Source organism: Salmo trutta, chromosome 40 (assembly GCF_901001165.1).
Source record: "Salmo trutta chromosome 40, fSalTru1.1, whole genome shotgun sequence".
Lineage (NCBI taxonomy): Eukaryota > Metazoa > Chordata > Actinopteri > Salmoniformes > Salmonidae > Salmo > Salmo trutta.
In genome coordinates this window covers 15044068-15063505 of record NC_042996.1, presented here as the reverse complement: position 1 = coordinate 15063505, position 19438 = coordinate 15044068, and the positions used below count along the sequence as shown (strand labels likewise).

The 19438-nt window shown below is 44.7% G+C and overlaps 2 protein-coding genes across 2 annotated transcripts; one reads left to right on the top strand and one right to left on the bottom strand.

The window, feature by feature from the left end:
* Window positions 1–272: 272 nt before the first annotated feature.
* On the bottom strand, window positions 273–6891 carry LOC115180482 (host cell factor 2). Its single transcript, XM_029742620.1, has 16 exons — window positions 6638–6891; window positions 6029–6177; window positions 5643–5806; window positions 5201–5403; window positions 4899–4983; window positions 4693–4796; window positions 4238–4480; window positions 3817–4008; window positions 3469–3533; window positions 3102–3282; window positions 2967–3016; window positions 2754–2888; window positions 2380–2565; window positions 1789–2086; window positions 1616–1691; window positions 273–1474 (listed from the first exon to the last, which is right to left on the bottom strand). Exons 1-16 carry the CDS (start codon window positions 6825–6827, stop codon window positions 1465–1467), a joined length of 2331 nt encoding a protein of 776 aa, XP_029598480.1. The 5' UTR covers window positions 6828–6891; the 3' UTR covers window positions 273–1464.
* A 3336-nt stretch (window positions 6892–10227) lies between these two features.
* LOC115180487 (ETS domain-containing protein Elk-3-like) lies at window positions 10228–19414 on the top strand. Its single transcript, XM_029742629.1, has 5 exons — window positions 10228–10546; window positions 13272–13480; window positions 15692–16465; window positions 17397–17519; window positions 18520–19414. Exons 2-5 carry the CDS (start codon window positions 13274–13276, stop codon window positions 18613–18615), a joined length of 1200 nt encoding a protein of 399 aa, XP_029598489.1. The 5' UTR covers window positions 10228–10546; window positions 13272–13273; the 3' UTR covers window positions 18616–19414.
* The last annotated feature ends 24 nt before the right edge of the window (window positions 19415–19438 follow it).

Below are 19438 nucleotides of genomic sequence, written 5' to 3'. Positions count from 1 at the left end.
TGGAATCATGGGAGATTTATCTTAACTCTACTTCAATTTTAGCCCCATGTGGTTAAATGGCAACATTACATAGGCTCTTGGAAAAGGGCTAGTGAGTCCTGAACACTTGCTACAATGAATTTAAGTTTTCAGTTTGATCCATTTTCACAAATTGAATAAAAAAAGGTTCTGCGGTGTATTTTGTCATTTACCGGTAGATGTTAAATAACTGATGTCACAGACGACCTGATTTCAGACAATGATCACACACACTGATAGTCAATGCTCATTAGTAGATTGTCATGACCAGTTTTATTTCTTGGTGTTTTTTAACCACATTTGGACTGTTAACAAAAGTCCACAATGTTCTAGGTTCTCCTTTGACACATTGTACAACATACACCTACCAAGAGTACAGGGATAACATAGTCATGCCGCCCGGATTATTTTTCAATACAACCCTGTACAAAACGGGAACGTTAAAACAATTCTCTCCTGTAATGAGCTCATATTAACAAAAACAATTAGATCTAGGCTACATACTCAATGAGCAACATATGATAAAAAATGTTAGTTTCAACAATAAAAAATATTTGAATCATATGCATCTTCGCTTTCGCCATACTAAGTAGCTTTGGAATCAGATGGAGTTAATGTCTGGATCAAATCTACTATTCAATTCGTAAACACGAGCGGCCTAAAGAAATCTGGTGATTTCCACATTGCATAGTGAGCTACAGTGCTATAAGAGAGGAAAGGTAGTGTCAATCACTGTATTTATGTATTAACAGAAGTATGGATAGCTTAAGATAAACACATGGCTTACTTCCTATGGCTACAAAATAGAAATAAAGACAATTGAATAAATGATAATAACAGTATACATAAATATCAAATGGTAAATGAACAACATAAATTGATGGGACTCAAACCCTCATATTCCATACCCACAAGGCATGTAAGAAGTGCTGTGTTGGAATCATGTTATACTTACAAAAATACTTCTGCATGCTGAGGCTGAAATACAACCATTGACTTGGCCCAAATTATAAATACACAAAATATCGCACTACTGCTCAATTCAAGTTTGCTACATGTTAATTATTGTGAAGCAGTCGCTGGCCGGTCGATCATCATCATCCCCATTCAAAACCCCTTCATACACTAAGGCACATTCACTCTGTTTGACAAGAGGGGAAATTCTCTGGTCATAGCATCAGTTATCTATTTAACTTCAAAAATACAAATGGAAGTACAACTTTTTGTACACTATAATGTAATACAGTGTGGTCAAATGACAGGTGGAAATTAACACAGGCAACAGTTATGTACAACAATTAGAAAAAACATAAAAAATAACTTAAAAATCTATAAGTTCTGTACAGCCTTTTTGTGAGGGACATGGCTCGGGTTGGAAAGTAGTCATGCCCTCTGACTAGTCACATCATCTTTCCTGGGTATCGGCGAGCGTCTGGCAGTCCATCTTTAACCTGAGCTGCAAGACATGAGGAGAAAAAACGACAATAAGTCCTCTAACATCAAACTCCTAAAAAGAGCAAGCCTGACAATGGCAAGGGACAACTCATCTCATATAAACCTTCTAAGGTTTAGTCAGATGAGAGCAGAGCTTGTTCACCTGTCTGCTGCCTCCTGTTCTGCCTCTGTGGGGCTGCCGTCTGGTTGTGACGACGAGGCTTTGAGTTTACTGGCATCTGAAAGGAGACAGAGCCCATGGTTAGAGAACACTCAATTGTGACAGTCAGTATGCCACCAGAGTACTGATTCAGAGTCAGGATAAACACTGCGTACCCTGTAGCCAGCGGATCTGTGTGGCGGGCCCGTAGCCCTGCTCGTTCTTGGCCGCGATGCGGAAGACGACAGCTGGCCGGTTGGGGGCGGAGCTGTCGATGTAGGCGTTGGCCAGGTGGGCGGGGCTGACGGTGCAAGAGGTCTTGGTGCCGCGGTAGATCCTGATGAAGGCCAGCTGGCCAGGGCGCTCAGAGCTGCTGGACCGGCTCTTCCTCACCGCCAGGTACATGGAGTACTCCAGGATCTTACCTGACGGGGACGTGGGGGAGTCCCACGTGATGTGGACCGAGTCATTAGCCTGAGGGGAGGGAGGAGTGGTTGATGGATAAAGGATGAGGAAAAGCAGCCAATTTAGGAGAAACAATGATACACACATGATAAAACTAGAAATATATTGTGGAACTAGAAAGGCAGCAAGAAATCACAATCTCCCATGTGAGCTCTCTGAAGCCTCTGTTGAACATTAACGAATGCTGGCAGCACATTCTGTTAATGTGCTTGGCCACATTCTGTTAATGTGCTTGGCCACATTTACACCCCTCGTCAGTAACCTCCTCTGTGTGTAAAGCAGGCTGTAGGGGTGTACTTTACCTTGGTGATCTTGACAGCTGAGGGCGCTCCGGGAAAGCCGGGCTGGCAGGTTTTGAACTCGCTGGGAGGGCTGAAGTCTCCCTGACCACAGCTGTTGATGCCTGCTACTCTGAACCTGTAGGCTACACCTGGACACAGCTCCTGCTTCTCCCTCCACTCATAGTCCTGAGGCCCCTGCAAATTCATCTGTGGGAGTGTGGTGTGGGGAAAATGGTGTGTGTGTGTCACATTGGGAAATCAATAAACAGATTAGAGACAAATTAACAAAAATTACTGCTAGCTGAAGATGGTTACTGCATGTTATCTGCACACATTCTGGGGCATGTTTTTCATTATATACTGTCATTTAAGATTCAAACCAAGATGTGGCTTACCTCTTTAGTGTTAGTGGGTCTGCTGTAGATGGTGTCATTCTCAGGTGACAGGTAGTAGTGGGTAACCTCAGAGAACAGGGTTTTGAACACTCCAACATCAAACCACTCAGACTCATCTGATTTCTCACCAGATACCTAGAGGGCAGACAGGGATTACTTCCTTCAGTCTCTGTAGTAGAAAAATGAATAACTTCTTTAGTATTCTAATCCCACCTTGCATCTGACCGTGGTGGGATCTGAGGAAGTGCTGTCAGGTTCTTGTCCTGTGAATGAGGAAGGACTCATTGGTTATGCCGATGATATTCAAACCATACTAGTAAAAAGCTAGCTTGGGGTCCATGCTGTTACCTGGCTGGTGCTCACTGCTCGCCACTGTGTCCGAGCGCTGGGAGGTTTTTGTGGGGTCCCCCTCCTGTCCCAAGGGCTCGGAGTGTGTTTTTCCACTAGCGTCACTTTCTCCCTCTGGATGGGGGTCTCGAACAGCCTCTGACACTTCCATGGGAGTCACCTTCTGCCCTGCAGCCACCTCCTGGCGTGCAGGGGGAAGAGACCGCAATATTCAGTGTCAGTCAATGTAGCATTAACAAAATCAGGATGTAACATTTAGCTTAGCTGTTACTGTCTCAATGGCAGTACTAACACCATCTGAATATAACACTTTCCCCGCACTGTAGCTAAGACAGCTGGATATGTATGTAAGGGGTCACCATCTGACCTGTTGGGATGTCTTCTGGGCTTCCTGTGAGGTGGGGTCATCTGGGACCTGAGCTGACTGGACATCTGGAGGAAAACGAGCACATCAAGCATAGCTTTACATATATACCTCTTCTTAGCCTGCTTCAACCTTCAACCCTGGCCCAGTACAGACGTCAACCCTGGCCTTGAGAGTGGACCAGATGGCCCTGGACAAAGGCTTCTGCTTCTAAACCACTTTCATAGCCAATAGCTTGGCATCAGACAGAACTCCTCTGAAGGCCATGTGAAATTCACTGTTGTCATTCCTATTCAAATTAGTGGTCTCTGATTGGTTGTGTGTGAGCAGCAGGTAGATTTCTCCTCTCACCTTGGTCCTGGGGGTTCCTCTCCTGGGCACCTGTACTGGGTCGGGCTGTGGGGTTGGCTGGGGTATTAGAGGGGGAGACGGGCTGCAGCTGGAGGATGTAACACTCTGCTGCAGGTAGGGGGCGCCAGGCCACATGGAGCATGTTGACGGTGGACTTGACCAGTAGTACTGCTGCTGGGGTGGAGGGCCGCTCTGAAAACACCACAAGTCACAGTTAGGTTGTAGCAGCAAAAAGGCCTTGCAGGTAGCAAGTGTGAGCAAATGAGAAATACTCTCCACTGACTTTCCTAGTTAAATAAAGTTTTTTTAATTTTTTAAATATATACAAATATGCTTTAAAGATGGTATGACTCTGCAGCACATTGAGCTACAGTAATAAGACATATGCTGATATCAACAGTATCCTTGTCCCTCTTCTCACCTGTCTCCAGATACCACAGGTCCTTGCAGCACACCTGGTAGTTCCAGCTCTTCCGGTAGCCGTCACGGCCGCTCCAGATGTAGAGGCGGGAGCCGACAGAGGCAGCACAGTGGCCTGCCCTGGCTCGGGGTCCCCCGCTGCTGGGCTGGGGCTCTTCCTGGTCCCCCTGACCCTGCTGGTCACCCTGGCTCACTGTATGCCCCTGTTGCTGATCTGGGCCTAGGCTCTGCCATGTCATGGTGTCTGATATCAACAGGAAAAGGGGTAAAATGTTCAAGCACTTTGTAACATCTGCTGATGTAAAAAGGGCTTTATAAATACATTTGATTGATTTAACCTTACTGGGTTCAATTCAATATGATGATTCTCATAATATGAATTTAAATGGAATGCCTGTTATGTGATTAGTCAGATACCCTATGTGATAAGCTTGTAATAATGAGTATGATTCTGACCTAAGTTGAGCACGGATAAGGAGTTGGTACAGATCCATTCAGCTCCCAGGGCGTTAGGTTTGTCTGTCTCTGGAACGGGGACCCATCCCCCAAAAACATACATCCTTCCCACACAGAGGCAAAGAAAAAAACACACCCATATTAGGCAAATATCCATGATGCCACACAAACATATACAGCACGCACAAAATACATATTTCCATTACTTGTTTTCTATAACGTTGGCAGAGTGAAGGCTTCTGGGTAGAGGAGGGGGTCCTTTAGTGTCAGGGATAGACCATGTCATAGATTCTAAAGAGCAGACAGAAGAGAGTGGATTCAGAGAGCCAGTTAGATTACCTCACTTCAATCAGTTCATCGCCACAAACACAAATGCAAGGTTGCAGTTTATGGAAACTGAAGGTTGGTTACAGCAACCTGAATTCACACCAAGGAGGTTAGTTCATTCAAAGTGTTGTGGTCAGATTGTGGTTCATCAAAGCAAGGTAGTAGACTGAGATGAGGTTACCGAGGTCAAGCTGCCAGAGGTCGTCAAGGCGACTGCCTCTCATCCCCCCGAAGATGTAGAGTTTGGGGGAGCCTGTCCCAGTGTATGCTACCGACGTGTGGGACTCACGAGCCCACGGACCCACACCCTTAGTATCCGGAATGTTCCAACCCTTCACCCCTGACACTGACTGCAGCTCCAGCTCATAAAAGTCATCTAGGTACCTGCAGAGAGAAAACAGAGAGAGCCAGTGGGATGAGAACTAGCCTGGTACCAGATCTGTTTATGCTGTCTTGCCAACTCCTATGGTCATCGGTGTGGCCAAACAGATCTGGGTCCAGGCTAGATGAGAACATTAGTAACAGAGCAAGCATTAAGGTTTCTTATGATTATCACAACCCTCAGTACCCTGATTAGAGAAGCTGCGTTGGAGACTGTTGGAGCTAGGTACATAGCTCCATACCTTGGGACATTGCCATTGGGGTCCTCACTGTCATTGGCCAGTCCCCCGAACAGGTAGCACTTGTTCCCAATGAGGGTGAAGCTGTGTCCGAGGCGGGGACAGGGGGGCGGCATGCCGTTCTTTGGTGGCCTGGGTTTCAGCTTCTTCCACAGCCAGCGGCTCGCCTGATAGACAAGGGGTCAGAGGTCAACTGGCATCTTATCCATCCGAGTGACTACATACAATCTACTGTACAATCTAAGGGGGAAAGACGCTGTATTTATTTAGACCTTCCATCATAGCTACAGGTCTGTGAATGACAATTCTGCAGCACACTTCACCTTATGCATAAAACATGACAAGAGGATGCTTATTACTGAAGACGCTAGTGAGTAGGAGAGCCTCACCTGTAGCTCGTACAGGCTATTGTTGTATTTGCCAAACTCCACCATGCCTCCAAAGACCAGGATGCGGGTTCCCTCACATGCAAAGCCATGGGCAGCACAGCCTGGAGGGATGTCTCCTCTCACCGCTGGGAGAAACCACTGCTTAGAGACTAGACAAAGGGCCAGAGATCTGATCACCTGTGAATAACTCATGTTTACTCAATGATAATGCACTGTGTGACTATAATTACGCAATATAGCTTATAACTGCTGAGTAGACAATTGTTTGTTAGCTATCTAGCTATATTGCCTCCAGATTCTCAAGTGATCATCTGCTCTACACCACATCAATTGTATGCTAGCTAAGTTAGCTATTCTACACAGAAACTACACCCGATAACAACCATAGACAGTAGATAGAAATTTGGTTAGCTTCGCTAGCTAACGTTAGCCAAGTAAGCAAGCTGGTTGCTGAGCTTCAGAGAATGTTCGTGAAACTTTCAAGGCATTAACATATTAGACGCACCAGATGGCTAGGAAAACCAAATAGTTAAGTTAGCTCACTTCTCAAACACAAAATGTGTTGCATCCATTAGCTAGCTAAACTAGTTAATTAACGCGTTAGCCTACCGGTGTTGTAAACATGGAGCTCCTCCGCTATCCCCTCGTTTCCACCTCCAAACACGATAATAAGTTCCCGAATAGCCGCTGCTCGGTGTCCGTGTCTTGACCGGGGAATAGGTCCAGTAAATGAGTTGACTTTTTTCCATAACGGGTCCATTGTTCCGTCAGGAACGCCACACACCGGGGTTCGGTCCATGAACGGTTACAGCAGTTTGGCGCTGTTTGTTGTTACCAGAGAGAAATAGGCGGAGCGAGGTGGCAAACTCTCGCGTTGTTCCCTTCACCGAAAGCGCAATTCTAAACAGAGGAAGTTGCACATTTTTTGTATTGAAATTAATGGAAAAGTGTCAAATTTGGACTTCATAATTTTGTTGTTGCCAATAATAGGTGTTGATCCAATTTATGTATTTGTATTGCCGAAGTGATTTCTAAGCTACTATAAGCTATACAAATTCAATTTTGACATCCTACCAACTTTAGGCTTGCCGAAATGCCAGAGAGAGCCACTCAAGAAATTGAGTTGAGCCAGAGTTTAACGTTTGATTTTAGTTTTAATCCTTGTCCTCTACTTATACCCTTGACCTACTTTGTCTGCATTATTTACTGGTAATACAACAAGCTACAACGTTCAAGAAATATCCCGAAACACTCTTTCTCCAGCCTCACATGATGCAAGTGGAGAAGTCCACCATTTTTCTTAGAGAACCTCTATTTTAAAAGTGTGCTTGTGCGTGCGTATGCGTGTATAGACACATGCATTGACATTTTGAAAAAGTTGTAGATATATTCCAATGAAGTTAGATCTATATATATATGTTTTTAAATATACAAGTAAGAAAGCCTTAAGATAGATAATTAACTTGTTTAGAGAGAAACATTTTGATAATTTTAGTGTAAAGTAGTAATATGTTGGATGAGTGTGTTGAGATGCATGCCAGCAAAGCCACTACACAACACAACACGAAACGATACATTAATTGCACTAACTAGAGAAAGAAACCATTAATCTTAGACTTGGGACCACACAGCCACTCCACTGAATATCAGGCTAATGATTGCTTTGCAATTCTTGCTGTTAGCCACTGATTCCTTCCAAACCACTCATTGTTGAATTTACGATTTCCAACTTGTTGAGCACCGATATGTTTTATCTATAATTTCTCTTCATTATTTCTCTTCATTTAAAAAGGATTTGCCAGTAGATGTTCGACTTGATACATGATGATGACTGCTAGCTAAGATTTTGAAAGTATGATGTTGACCAATCAAAGCTCCTGTAGATATAATGTGATTTGAGGTCATTTTATCTGTGGCCAATGACCTTGAGCCTTCATGGATGGGCACTTCTAATGTAACTCTAAGGCAGCACACAAGGGGCTGGAATTTTCTAGCTCTACCCTTAGACTTGGCGGTGACGTAGTGTTTCCATAAGTGACAGAACACTGAGCCAATCACGGCACAATGCTCTGTATTTTCTACTGGCTTGCCCCACCACCACAGAAAGCACTGAGCTAGGCTGACACACCTACATTTTGGAGCAGCCTTACACAAGAAACAAAAAAGAGGCCATGTTTGTATGCGGCTTATTAACTCAATGATATATATATTTTTTTGACATTGTTTGCAAACTGATATGTGACATTTATGCCAAAATAACATTTGGGTGCAAAAAATGTGGGGCGCAAAACAGGTGGGGCACTGCTCAATTATTTAACCTTTATTTAACTAGGTAAGTCAGCAGGTTGTGAACTCTGCAACCAACGTTTCCACTCAGAGAATGAGAACAGTAGGCTAAATGACTGTAATTAATACATGCATTAATATAAAAGAATGTAACAAAATCATGGGGGATTAACGGTACATTTACTAGGACTACTGGCGACATACTGGGGAATTGATTAACATATACAATTAAGGGGCAAACAATTCACACAATGAAACAATGAATTAGCAAGAATTGGCAGGAGACAACTGAGCGCATTCTGCAGAGCTGAGAGCATGCATTCTGGAGAGAGACATGCCATATTTTCACAACACACCCTCCCTTGTTGCAACATTTTAAATGATACTCAAGACACAATCAGCTAGGCCTATTGCCATGCGCGCTGCACAAATTGCACGCTTCCCAAATAGCCGTAAACCTACGCACAGCTATTTAAAAAAAAGCTAATGATCGCTTTGTAACTAAGTCATGCTCTCTGGTGAAGTATTTAGAATTATTTTATTTTATTTAGACAGGGGTAATTAAATAATTTAGGAAAAACATCAATTTACTTTAGTGGAAGCCATCATCCTAATAGTGCACTGTGCATTCGCCAACTTTCCTTTCCAATTCAAAATAATCTGAAACTAGATATTTGTATATAATGTCGAGATGTTCATGTCACCGCCCTAACAATGCGAGTCACCGTCCCAAAGGTAGGAAGGCAGGCTATAAACTGAGGTCTGCATATTATGCCCATACAAACGCATCGGGCTTCGCCTCTTCCTCTCTGCTGAAACTCACTGGAGAAAGCATCCGATCGAGCAAAACAGCGCCCTTATGGTCTGAAGGTTTTCACCAGCAACGAATTCGGCAGAAGCCCGCCCCCATTCATTTTCAACGAGGACACACAGAGAAATGTGCAGGGGATTGTGGGAAGGTGAGCAGAGAGAACCCTGCTAGTGGCGCGGTAGAAAAAGTTGAGCTCCCCTCCACTTTATGCAAATGTCAACGGAAGCATTGTCAACAGGAGGCATATATGTAGCCCATGTATCTGATGCTGTCTGGACATAAATAATCTATAATAATATAATGTTTTTGTTACTAACTGTTTAGTTCAGCTTGCTCGGATGCTTTGTCTGAGATTGATGCATCTTTCTGTCAGGGCGCGTCTCGGTCAAATAAATGATTATTAATTTTTCAATATTTGATTTGGACAAGGAAGTAAACTACAGTAGGGTGGGTCAGGACCCCTAAGGCCTGCCCATAACGCCGGCCATGTGTCATATAGGCTACTGACCTATATGACTGCATATGTTTTGTGAGCCACAGTTTCCTGTCAGTGAGAGGAAACCCATGCATGAAACCGGAAAAGTGGATCCACTCCCAACACACACAAACTCACGTGTACACATAAGCCTACTTATTGCATTTTGTCATTGACACAAACATAATCACATCACTTTCTTTATTCCACTAAGGCCAGGATTCAATCCGATCCGTGAATGATCCACGTTATAGTGCACTTGACATGTAATGGTCATTTCCGATTGAACCGACATCTGCAGCGTTTATCATGAACTTCGGGGAAAATGGCTTTAAAGGAGCTGTGAATGGAATCTTGGACTAAAACATGTGGAAGGATTAAAGAGCTCCTCTACTCCCGTTTTGACCTCAAGTGAAGCCCGCGAGAATGAAAGTGCGTGCACGCGTGTGTCTGTGTGTGGTGCTGATGATGGAGAATTTTAAGAATAGCCTACTTCTTGAAAATGAATGCAACAACTAGCCCAATGCCTTTCCATAATTTGATATCAATGAGATTTCACACACACAGAGAGAAAGAGCAGTCAAAGTGTGTGTGTGTGGAGGAAGGAACACGAACGCCTCCAGCTGCTGGCCAAGAAGGTGACGTCAGTTGGGCCAGTAGGTAGTCAGAATTACAATATTACTGTGTCTGTGTGTGCGGGCGCAAAGAGGAGGAAAAGCGTGTTTACACAGACTGCGGAGAACCTGGGGAATAATGCGCGAGAGGAAGTGAGCCGGCTCTCTGTCTGCGCGCTCCGACTTCCTGCTCTGAAGAAGAAAAAAACCTCCGGATCCCCTTACAGTCTCGAGTACCGCAGCTCAAACGGCATCAGAATGGAAAACCAGCGCATTATACGGAATTCTCTTTAAAAACATATACAGAAGGAAAGCAGACGTCCAACACCAGGGTATGTGGAGGCATGCTTATCTATGATATTCATATTCACTTTATTAAACCAGGATAGTCACCGAGCTTGAGTGATGATGACTTAGAAGTGAACTCTGTACCAGAAAATATAGTTTGGAAATATGATATAACTCGGTCATCACAATGAACTTGAAATTTAGAGGACGACAGTCGATAGATGCTGGTAGTATATCCGCGATTTGTTACGCTATCTTGGCACCCATGTATACATTTGCGTAAAAGGTATGTGTTTCCTTCTATTCATAAAAGTACGCCATAAAAAAAGTTGCGTTTATTTTCGTTTTGATGTTTGCTAACATTGGGCTACTCCGTTATTCACACATTGGATGTCAAACTCAAATCGCTCGGGTCTGTCACGGTGCTCTAGTCTGCTTTTCTCGCGCAATTTCTTGTTTATTGTGATGCATTTGGCAACTCCAATTAGCTGTTGGTGTGAAAATGCGCTCATGGCCCTTTAACAACTCTAGTAGACTTTCTGGTTTGTCTGGACTCTACAGACTAATTGCCATGCGCTTCCGGATTGAAGCTGGCAGCAGACAACATCTTGAAAATGAGTCATGGGGCAAACAAAGAGCCGTTTGAGTGTTCCAGGCTCTCCAACACCGATGGCTCTGCACAAACCCGAGCCCGGCGTTCCACCGGTGATAACCCATACTTTAGAGCGTCTATATACGGCGTTTGGTACGATACAGCGACCAGAGGCATTATAGCCTATGAAGTCACTGTTGGTTGTACAGTACGTGCTAGCGACAGGAGCGCGTAGCGCAGTGGCTAGTTCGTTTTTCCATCGGTAGTGCGCAGGAAGAGAGCGCATTTAGTCATGGTTAAGTAATCCCCCCCACACAGAGAGAGAGAGCTCATAACGGGTTTCCGTTTGGTCGATACTGGAGAAGCCTGTCCTGAGGACCAGCTGTATAATTTCTCTCTCTGTGTCATAGCACTGTTATAAGATACTAGAAACTCCCCATCAACAAAATAAATAATCTTTACCAGAAGCTACATGTAGAGTGTGTGTACCTGTCCAGGTGGAGAGACACTCGGCTGTGGGCCTATCATCCCATACAGTACAAATAAATAACGTGGACATATTCAATGTTGCAATAAAACAGATGTAAATCTATGATGACAGTATTTTTAATTGCACCAATCCAGTGTTTATCAGGCAATGCAGAGTTGCAGGTTTCCTTACTATTGCTACGGATATCCCCAAATGAACAGATCCTGCTGTTTTGTCTCTGAGCTTGGCTAGTTAACCCTTGTCACTATGGAACATCAACGACTAAATCCATCATGCCACAGCATGTCCTGGGGGAGACCCAGAGTACATACATGTATGCAATGCATTCTCCATGTGTTGTTGTGGAATAGGAAATGGGTGGTGTGTATGTGTTGCCGTACCAGAGCGAGGCGAGGAGGAAACCCGTCCATTTGTCTCATCTGTGAGGTCACTGTGTTTCCGATGGTTCCCGGTGACAGGAATTCCTACCTTTGAGTTGGAACTGGCCTTTCCCCGGGAAGACGCCCTGTAGCAGAATGAGAGGAAGTCCTCATTTAGACAGCTTTATGGTCTCCCATCAGACACACCGTACACATACACACACATCCCTACCATACACAAAAACATGCACACACACACACAGGAGACCTCCTCAGGAAACAGAGACAGAGGGGGTATTCACCTTTTTCCTCTCCTGGATGGTCTCTCTCCCACTGAGAGGGATGGAGGTGGAGGAGGAGGGAAAGCAGGATTCTCTGTTCGGTATTTTCAAACAGACAAGCTTGTGTCTGGGGAATATGTGTGTGTGTGTGTGTGTGTGTGTGTATGGGTGTGTGAGAGAGTTAGCGAGAGGTGCACAGAAAGTTGTCTGTGTGGAGTGTGAGACAGACGGACAGTGAAGTCAAGGTAAATACTGTCGTTGGGCTGTGGCCTGTCTTGGCAGAGGGGCACTGACCACATCCTCTTTTATCACCACGGAAACATCCCTAGCTCCACCCGTCTGGCCATAGTTGGCAGCACCAAGTCCCTGAACTCTGACACAAGCACGCATACTTGAACTCTTTATTTTGACCTATAATGAAACATGATTACTACTACGAAGCACACAGTCAAAGCACAGCATATGAGTGAGTGAGTGAAGTGACTGAGTGTGCATGCGTGTTAGTGGAGTGGCATAGAGTTTGAGTGGACAAGCTTCTCTGACTTTTCTGATGTACTGAAGCTGCCAGGCTGCCCCTCATTCACAAAGAGCTGCTGTGTTAACCCGCCTTCTTATCATTTGGGCAGCCAGCCAGGCTCTCCAGCGAGTGAAAGTTTTACATAGCCCCTGGTGTGTCTCATTACATATGCAGTAATGGCTTTTATTCCCCACTTCAACATATTGTAATATGAGATGTATGATGTCGCTGGCTGGCACTTGGCCTCATAGGCATACATATGTTTATAGACAGTACATTGGTTGGCACCGGATCTGGCACATGATGCCAGGAGTAGCATAATACTATGACTCCAGTGTCTGCTGTAGTGATGATCTAAATGTGTTGGTGTGTTTTCGGTCTTTATGGGTAGGCTTTTATTGTGCAGGAAATGCCTTCTTGGTTGGGGGCGGGACATGGGGGAGGCTTTTGTACTTGAGGGTATGAATGTGTGTTTGTCGATTTACATGCAGTGCAAGTGTAACTGACGGTGTTGACCCCTCTCTCTCCAGTCATGGAGAGCGCCATCACGTTGTGGCAGTTCCTGCTGCAGCTGTTATTGGACCAGAGCCACAAGCACCTGATCTGCTGGACGTCCAACGACGGGGAGTTTAAACTGCTCAAGTCAGAAGAGGTGGCCAAGCTGTGGGGCCTGAGGAAGAACAAGACCAACATGAACTATGACAAGCTGAGCCGTGCCCTGCGTTACTACTATGACAAGGTACAACTCCCATAGATTACATTGGCACTACACTAACACCAAACACACACCTGCTGGTACAGATGACCAGGTACACCAACATTGTATAAACCCTTCACAAACATACAGTAAATTGAGAAATCATGTAACTAAACAAAATGAAGAAGAAACTATACTATGGAACTAAGATAAATTATATATTATATAAAGAATGATAGTGAAATGCTCTGGAGTAGTAAACTCAGCTTCATCCTTCATTAAGGCAGATGGCTTGTTCATCACAAAACCCTTTGATATTGCCAACCACTTTAATATTTGTTGTTGTTGACAAGATTAGCAAACTTAGGTATGACATCCAAACAACAAATGCTGAGTCTTCCTATTTATGCATAATGGACCAAATAATGAAAGGCAAGCACTGTAGTTTTGAGTTCCACAAAGTCTGTGTGGAAGGGTGAAAAATGGTTGCTATTTATAAATAAGGACAAACCACCTCGTACCGACAACCTGGATGGTAAACTGCTGAGGTTGGTAGCGGAATACATTGTGACTCCTGTTTGCCACGTCTTAAATTTAAGCCTAGAAGACTGTGTGCCCTCAGACATGGAGGGAGATAAAGGTCATTCTGCTACCCAAGAATAGCAGTACATCCTTTAATGGTTCAAACAGCTGACCAATCAGCTTGTTACAAATGCTTAGCAAACTTTTGGAAAAACATTTTATCAAGTACAAAGTTATTTTTCAGAAAAGACTTTCAGCATGCTTACAGTGATAGGCACTCAACATTGACACAAATGACTGATGGTTGGCAGAAAGTAATTGATAGTAAGAAGATTGGGGGGGTGCTTTGTTAGACTTCAGTGCATCTTTTAATTTCATTGATCATAACCTATTGCTGAAAAAATGTAGGTGTTATTTGCATCCTCTGCCTTATTATGGATTGAGAGTTACCTATCTAATGGAACACAGAGTTTTTGTTAATGGAAGCCTCTCTCATGCAAATTCAGTTGAGTGTGGTATACCACAGGGCAGCCGGCTAAGGCCATTATTGTTTTCTATTTTTACAAATGACCTTCCACTGACCTTCACTAATGCCTGCTGACGACTCAACAGCATACACGTCGGCTACAACAGTCAAATAAATAACTGAGACACTTAACATAGAGCTCCAGTCAGTTTTAGAAAGGGTAACTAGCAATAGGCTGTTGCTAAATATCTCAAAAACAAAAAGCATAATTTTTGGGACAAATCATTTGCTTAGTGCTAAACCTAATTTAGATCCATTATTGAGTAACGTGGCAATTGAGCAAGTTGAAGAGACTAAGCTGCTGGGTGTAACCCTGGATAGCAAGCTGTCATGGTCAAAACATATAGACTCAATGGTTGCTAAAATGGGAAGAGGTCTGTCCATGATAGGGCGTTGCTCTGACTTCTCAGTCGACCAGACAGGTCCTACAGGCCCAAGCTTTGTCGCACCTGGACTACTGCCCAGCTGTGTGGTCATGGGCAGCAAAGGAGGACATAGGTCAATTGCAGTTGGTCCAGAACAAGGCAGCATGTATCACACTTGGATGTACACAGAGGGAAAGTTGAGGAGAGATTGACTGTATCACTATTGGTCTTCGTGTGAGGTATTGATATGTTGAAGGGACCGAACTATCTGTTCAAGCAGTTGGCATACAGTTCAGACACTCATCAGTACAACACAAGACATGCAACCAGAGGTCTCTTCACAGTCCCCAGGTCCAGAACAGAGGCTGGGAAATGCACAGTATTAGATAGAGCCATGATTAGATGGAACTCTGCCACCCCAGGTAACTCAAACTAGCACTAAACCCAGTAAAAGAAAACAGATAAATGACACCTTACTGCACAAAGGGGACTATGACAAGACACAGCCATTTTAAATATTGTATTGTAATTTGCACTGTGTTATGTATTAGACCTAGATATTGTGTTTATGTACTGATATGTATTTCAGTCCTCGACTAATAATATTCTGTACTATGTATCATGTCATGTTTCATGTGGACCCCAGGAAGAGTAGCTGATGCTTTTGCAGCGGCTACTGGGGATCCTCATAAATACCAAATACCTCAACACAGCATGATCATGTTTGTACCAATTCTACAGGTCAAACCACCATATAACATCATGGCATGCATGTTAACATTACACTGTTATTACTGTATAACATATGATGCTTCAACTCCTCCCCTCTTTCTTCTCCAGAACATCATCAAGAAGGTGATTGGCCAGAAGTTTGTGTACAAATTTGTGTCCTTTCCGGAGATCCTGAAGATGGACCCCGCGGCGGTGGAGATGGGTGTGCGGGGATGTGATGAGACTGGTGGGGCCCTGTCAGAGGGGGAAGGGGATGAGGAGGGGGTGAGGGGCGGCCCCCCAGGGAGGAACGAGTACCTCCACTCAGGCCTCTACTCCTCCTTTACCGTCAGCTCCCTCCAGCATCCCCAGGACCTCCTCCGCCCCCCTGATCTGCTCCGGCCAATCAAGGTGGAGCCTCGACATGATCACCATGACGACAGTGGCACGGTGATCCGCTTTGTTCAGAACCGCAGCCATAAGGGTGGGGCACTGCCGGTGGTGTCGCTGCCTTCATCGCCGCCCCCTTCCTCAAACGAGGGCTACTATTCGTCCAAACCTTCCCCAAGGCTAGCCTACTCCTCGTCCTGCTCCTCCTCCCCATCACACAGCCCCACCCACACACTCTGGAGGGCACGGAGCCCCGCCCCTGAGACTGACGAATCAGAGCAGAGTGCTCAACCCCTTAACCTATCGTCTGGTCACAGAGACCGTGGCCAGGTCACACCCACGCCAGAGAAGAGGGGCTTAGCCAATAGCGTCCCGCCAAAAACCAGGAAGCCAAAAGGCCTGGAGATATCCGCACCCTCCCTGCTCCTGACAGCCAATGACATCGGCTCTATTGCCCTCAACAGTCCTGCGCTGCCCTCAGGGTCCCTAACACCAGCCTTCTTCACTGCACAGGTCAGCACCACCCTCAATCTTTTCCCAGGTTAGCCCTGAACACAAACGCATACACTCGCTCCACTCTTGCCCTCTGTGCGTGTGCGTGTGCTGATTTGTGTGTAATGACATTGGGGGAAAATACATGACTTATCTGGACTTATCCCTGAGTCTCTCTGGAACTGTCTGTCCTTTCCATGAAACAGGCAGGGTAGGGAGAGGAGAGGGAGGGAGGTAAGAGAGAGTTATTGAGGAGAGACGGAGAGAGGAAATGAGGGAATGAGTGAAAGAGGTAAGCGGAAAAGAGGGATAGGGTGGGGAGCGAGACTAGTAAGGAGGAGAGAGGGAGCGAGATAAGTTGAAGAGAGAGTGCAAAGAAGGGAGAGAGAAGGGAGGGTGGGGAGGTCTAAGTGAAGCCATATGTTCCTAAATCTCTTGAATCGCGTCGTAAGGTAGGGGCTGTTGTAATACCACGGATACAGAGAGAGGGAGAGAGAATCTAGAACTCCTCTTTATTGGGCCACAACAAAACAACACATTAAAATAGCATGCATCATTCCTTAACCACAAACACAACCCCCCTTAAAACAGAGAAATTAAGTCAGGGAGAGAGAGCGATAGAGAGAAATTGATGTCATATGTAGCTTCTCAGCTCAAACCTAGTTTTCCAAGTTCTGTGACCTCAAGAGTTCCCCAAGTCAGCCTTGAATTCACTCCCCCCCCAAAGCAGGGTATGTAGCCCTCTCTCCCCTCCTAGTTCCAGTGTTTTACTAAAACAACCAGTGCCAGCGCAGCAGGACTGAATAACCACAGGGAGAAATTAAACCTCTGTGCTGTGTGTGTTCATACTCGGCTAGATCATTTTACAGATCACCAATAAAAACACCAACAGAACACTTAACAAATTGACTTCTCTCGCTCTTTCCATAAACTCTTTGTTCTCCCCCTCTAGACTCCCTCAGGTCTCATTCTCACCCCCAGTCCCCTGCTGTCCAGTATTCATTTCTGGAGCAGCCTGAGTCCCGGAGGATCCCTGAGCCCCGCTCGCCTGCAGGGCCATGGACCCCTGTTCCAGGTGACACACACACACACACACACACACTCTCTCTCTAAAAGAGAATAAAGAGAGAGGAGAAAGGAAAGTAAGGGTGACACCACCTGGAGTGAAGACAGGAGGAGAGGGAGGGACAGAGAGGAAAGTTGTGGGATGGGTGACAGAAAGGGTTAGGGAAGGACAGTTTAGTATTTGCTTGTTCGTGCTGAGCCGAAAGGGAAAGGGCTCCACTCTAACTGGTAAAAAAAAGGAGGGATAGTGAATGCTGATAGTCTGAGTTAGAAGTTTAAGCTACGACTAGGGTTGCAAAATTCTCAGAACCTTCAATAAATTCCCTGGTTTCCCGAAATCCCGATTGTAGGATTCCGGATCCAGGAGTGAATAAGCAGTAAATCTGTAGTCCTAAATCCAGGACTTCTGGAAAACCAGAAAATGTTTTGAAAGTTCCCTGAATTTTGCAACCCTTGCTAAGACAGAAGATTCCCCCAAACAGCCTCATTTTCTCAACAACAACAACAGAGTCACATGACACCACCGCTATTTAGTTCTGTGTGTGAGCGGTTCACTGTGATTGTACTTAAGTGTGTGTGTGATTCACTGTGTGCATGGGTTTCAAAATAAGCTACAGATGTTTCCTTTCTGGTGTGGACAGGGGGGGGCAGCTTCCTGCTCGGGAGGGGGGGGGGGTCAGGAGCCCCACCCACTCCCATCAGCCCTCTCACAACAGGAAGTGCCTCTCCTCCCATCGTCAGTAGGGATGGGCGTTAAAATACCTCAGCCACCATTTTAGGGAATTCTTAAACCCAGTCATCAGCCTCTCCAGAGTTACCCAGAGTTTTGGCTAGAGTTCTTTGTAAAGAAAACGATCATTAGTAGTAATAGTACACATGTAGAACACTATACTAGGGATAGAGATGAATGTACTTCCTCAGTATAATATGGGGGGCATCATCATTTTTATTGTGTGCTATTTCCTATCTGACAGTGGATCTCACTGGTCTTGTCCTCTGTCTGTCTGTAGTTCCCCACCCTGCTGAATGGGCCCATCCCAGTCCCCTTGTCCAGCCTGGACACCTCCTCCCCCCTACTGCTCTCCCACAGGCCACACAAGTCCTGATCCTCCTGGAGGACAGTACCATACCCTACTGGACTCTACTACCAACTGGACCAAAACAGGCTTGAAATCCGGCCCGACCAGAACAAATAGGCCCAGTCCACACAAGTTCAAATCCTGCATTCCAACACAGCAGGACTCGAGGCCAAATCAGGTTAAGCCAGCAAAAATCAGGACACTGCTGCAAACCTACTGGATCATCCTTCAACTGTGTCAATATCATTGACTTGAAGATACATTTTCTTTAGTGTCGTTTAAATATTTTTTTAAATATTTTTTTAAACTTACTCATCTCATCCATCTTGAAAAAAAAGAAAGTAATCCCATATTTATCCTCTTCAGAATGCTGTTCTATGCATTGTACCTTGTCAGCCCTTTATCAAACGCCTGGCGTATGGTTATAACGCTTTATAAGAGACAGGGCGTGGTTATAAAGCTTTATCATTGTATAGTGGTTGATATGTTCATCTGAGGCTGTGAACCTGGTTGTATTGTTCTAAGTGTTTTTCTATGGTGTGTATTGTATTACACTTTAAGCATTATTACCTTGTACCGGCTGTGCCTTCTCAAATGTAACATGTTTTATTTTCAAGCTTTAAAACTTTTTTTTAAATAGACGAAATTCCAGTTCAATTTTGAACAAAAGCTTATTTGTAACAGCTTTTGGTTATTTTTTTATAAAGGAATTGATACAAATGTATTCTCAATGATTTGCTTTTTTTTTTGCTGTTCGAGAGTGAAGTAAAAATGTCTTACAGTTTTAAATAAACATGAAGCATTGAATGCTATACAACTCATTTTATATCTGGTGTGTGTGTGTGTGTGT

Excerpts from the sequence above, each read along its gene's own strand:
- LOC115180482 (XM_029742620.1), bottom strand. The coding sequence starts at position 6,827 with ATGGACCGAACCCCGGTGTGTGGCGTTCCTGACGGAACAATGGACCCG. Across the intron at positions 4,481-4,692 it reads CTTATCCGTGCTCAACTTAG|ACACCATGACATGGCAGAGC; the intron begins GTCAGAATCATA and ends TGTTGATATCAG. Across the intron at positions 2,087-2,379 it reads CAGCTGTCAAGATCACCAAG|GCTAATGACTCGGTCCACAT; the intron begins GTAAAGTACACC and ends CCCTCCCCTCAG.
- LOC115180487 (XM_029742629.1), top strand. The coding sequence starts at position 13,274 with ATGGAGAGCGCCATCACGTTGTGGCAGTTCCTGCTGCAGCTGTTATTG. Across the intron at positions 13,481-15,691 it reads TGCGTTACTACTATGACAAG|AACATCATCAAGAAGGTGAT; the intron begins GTACAACTCCCA and ends TTTCTTCTCCAG. Across the intron at positions 17,520-18,519 it reads GCCATGGACCCCTGTTCCAG|TTCCCCACCCTGCTGAATGG; the intron begins GTGACACACACA and ends GTCTGTCTGTAG.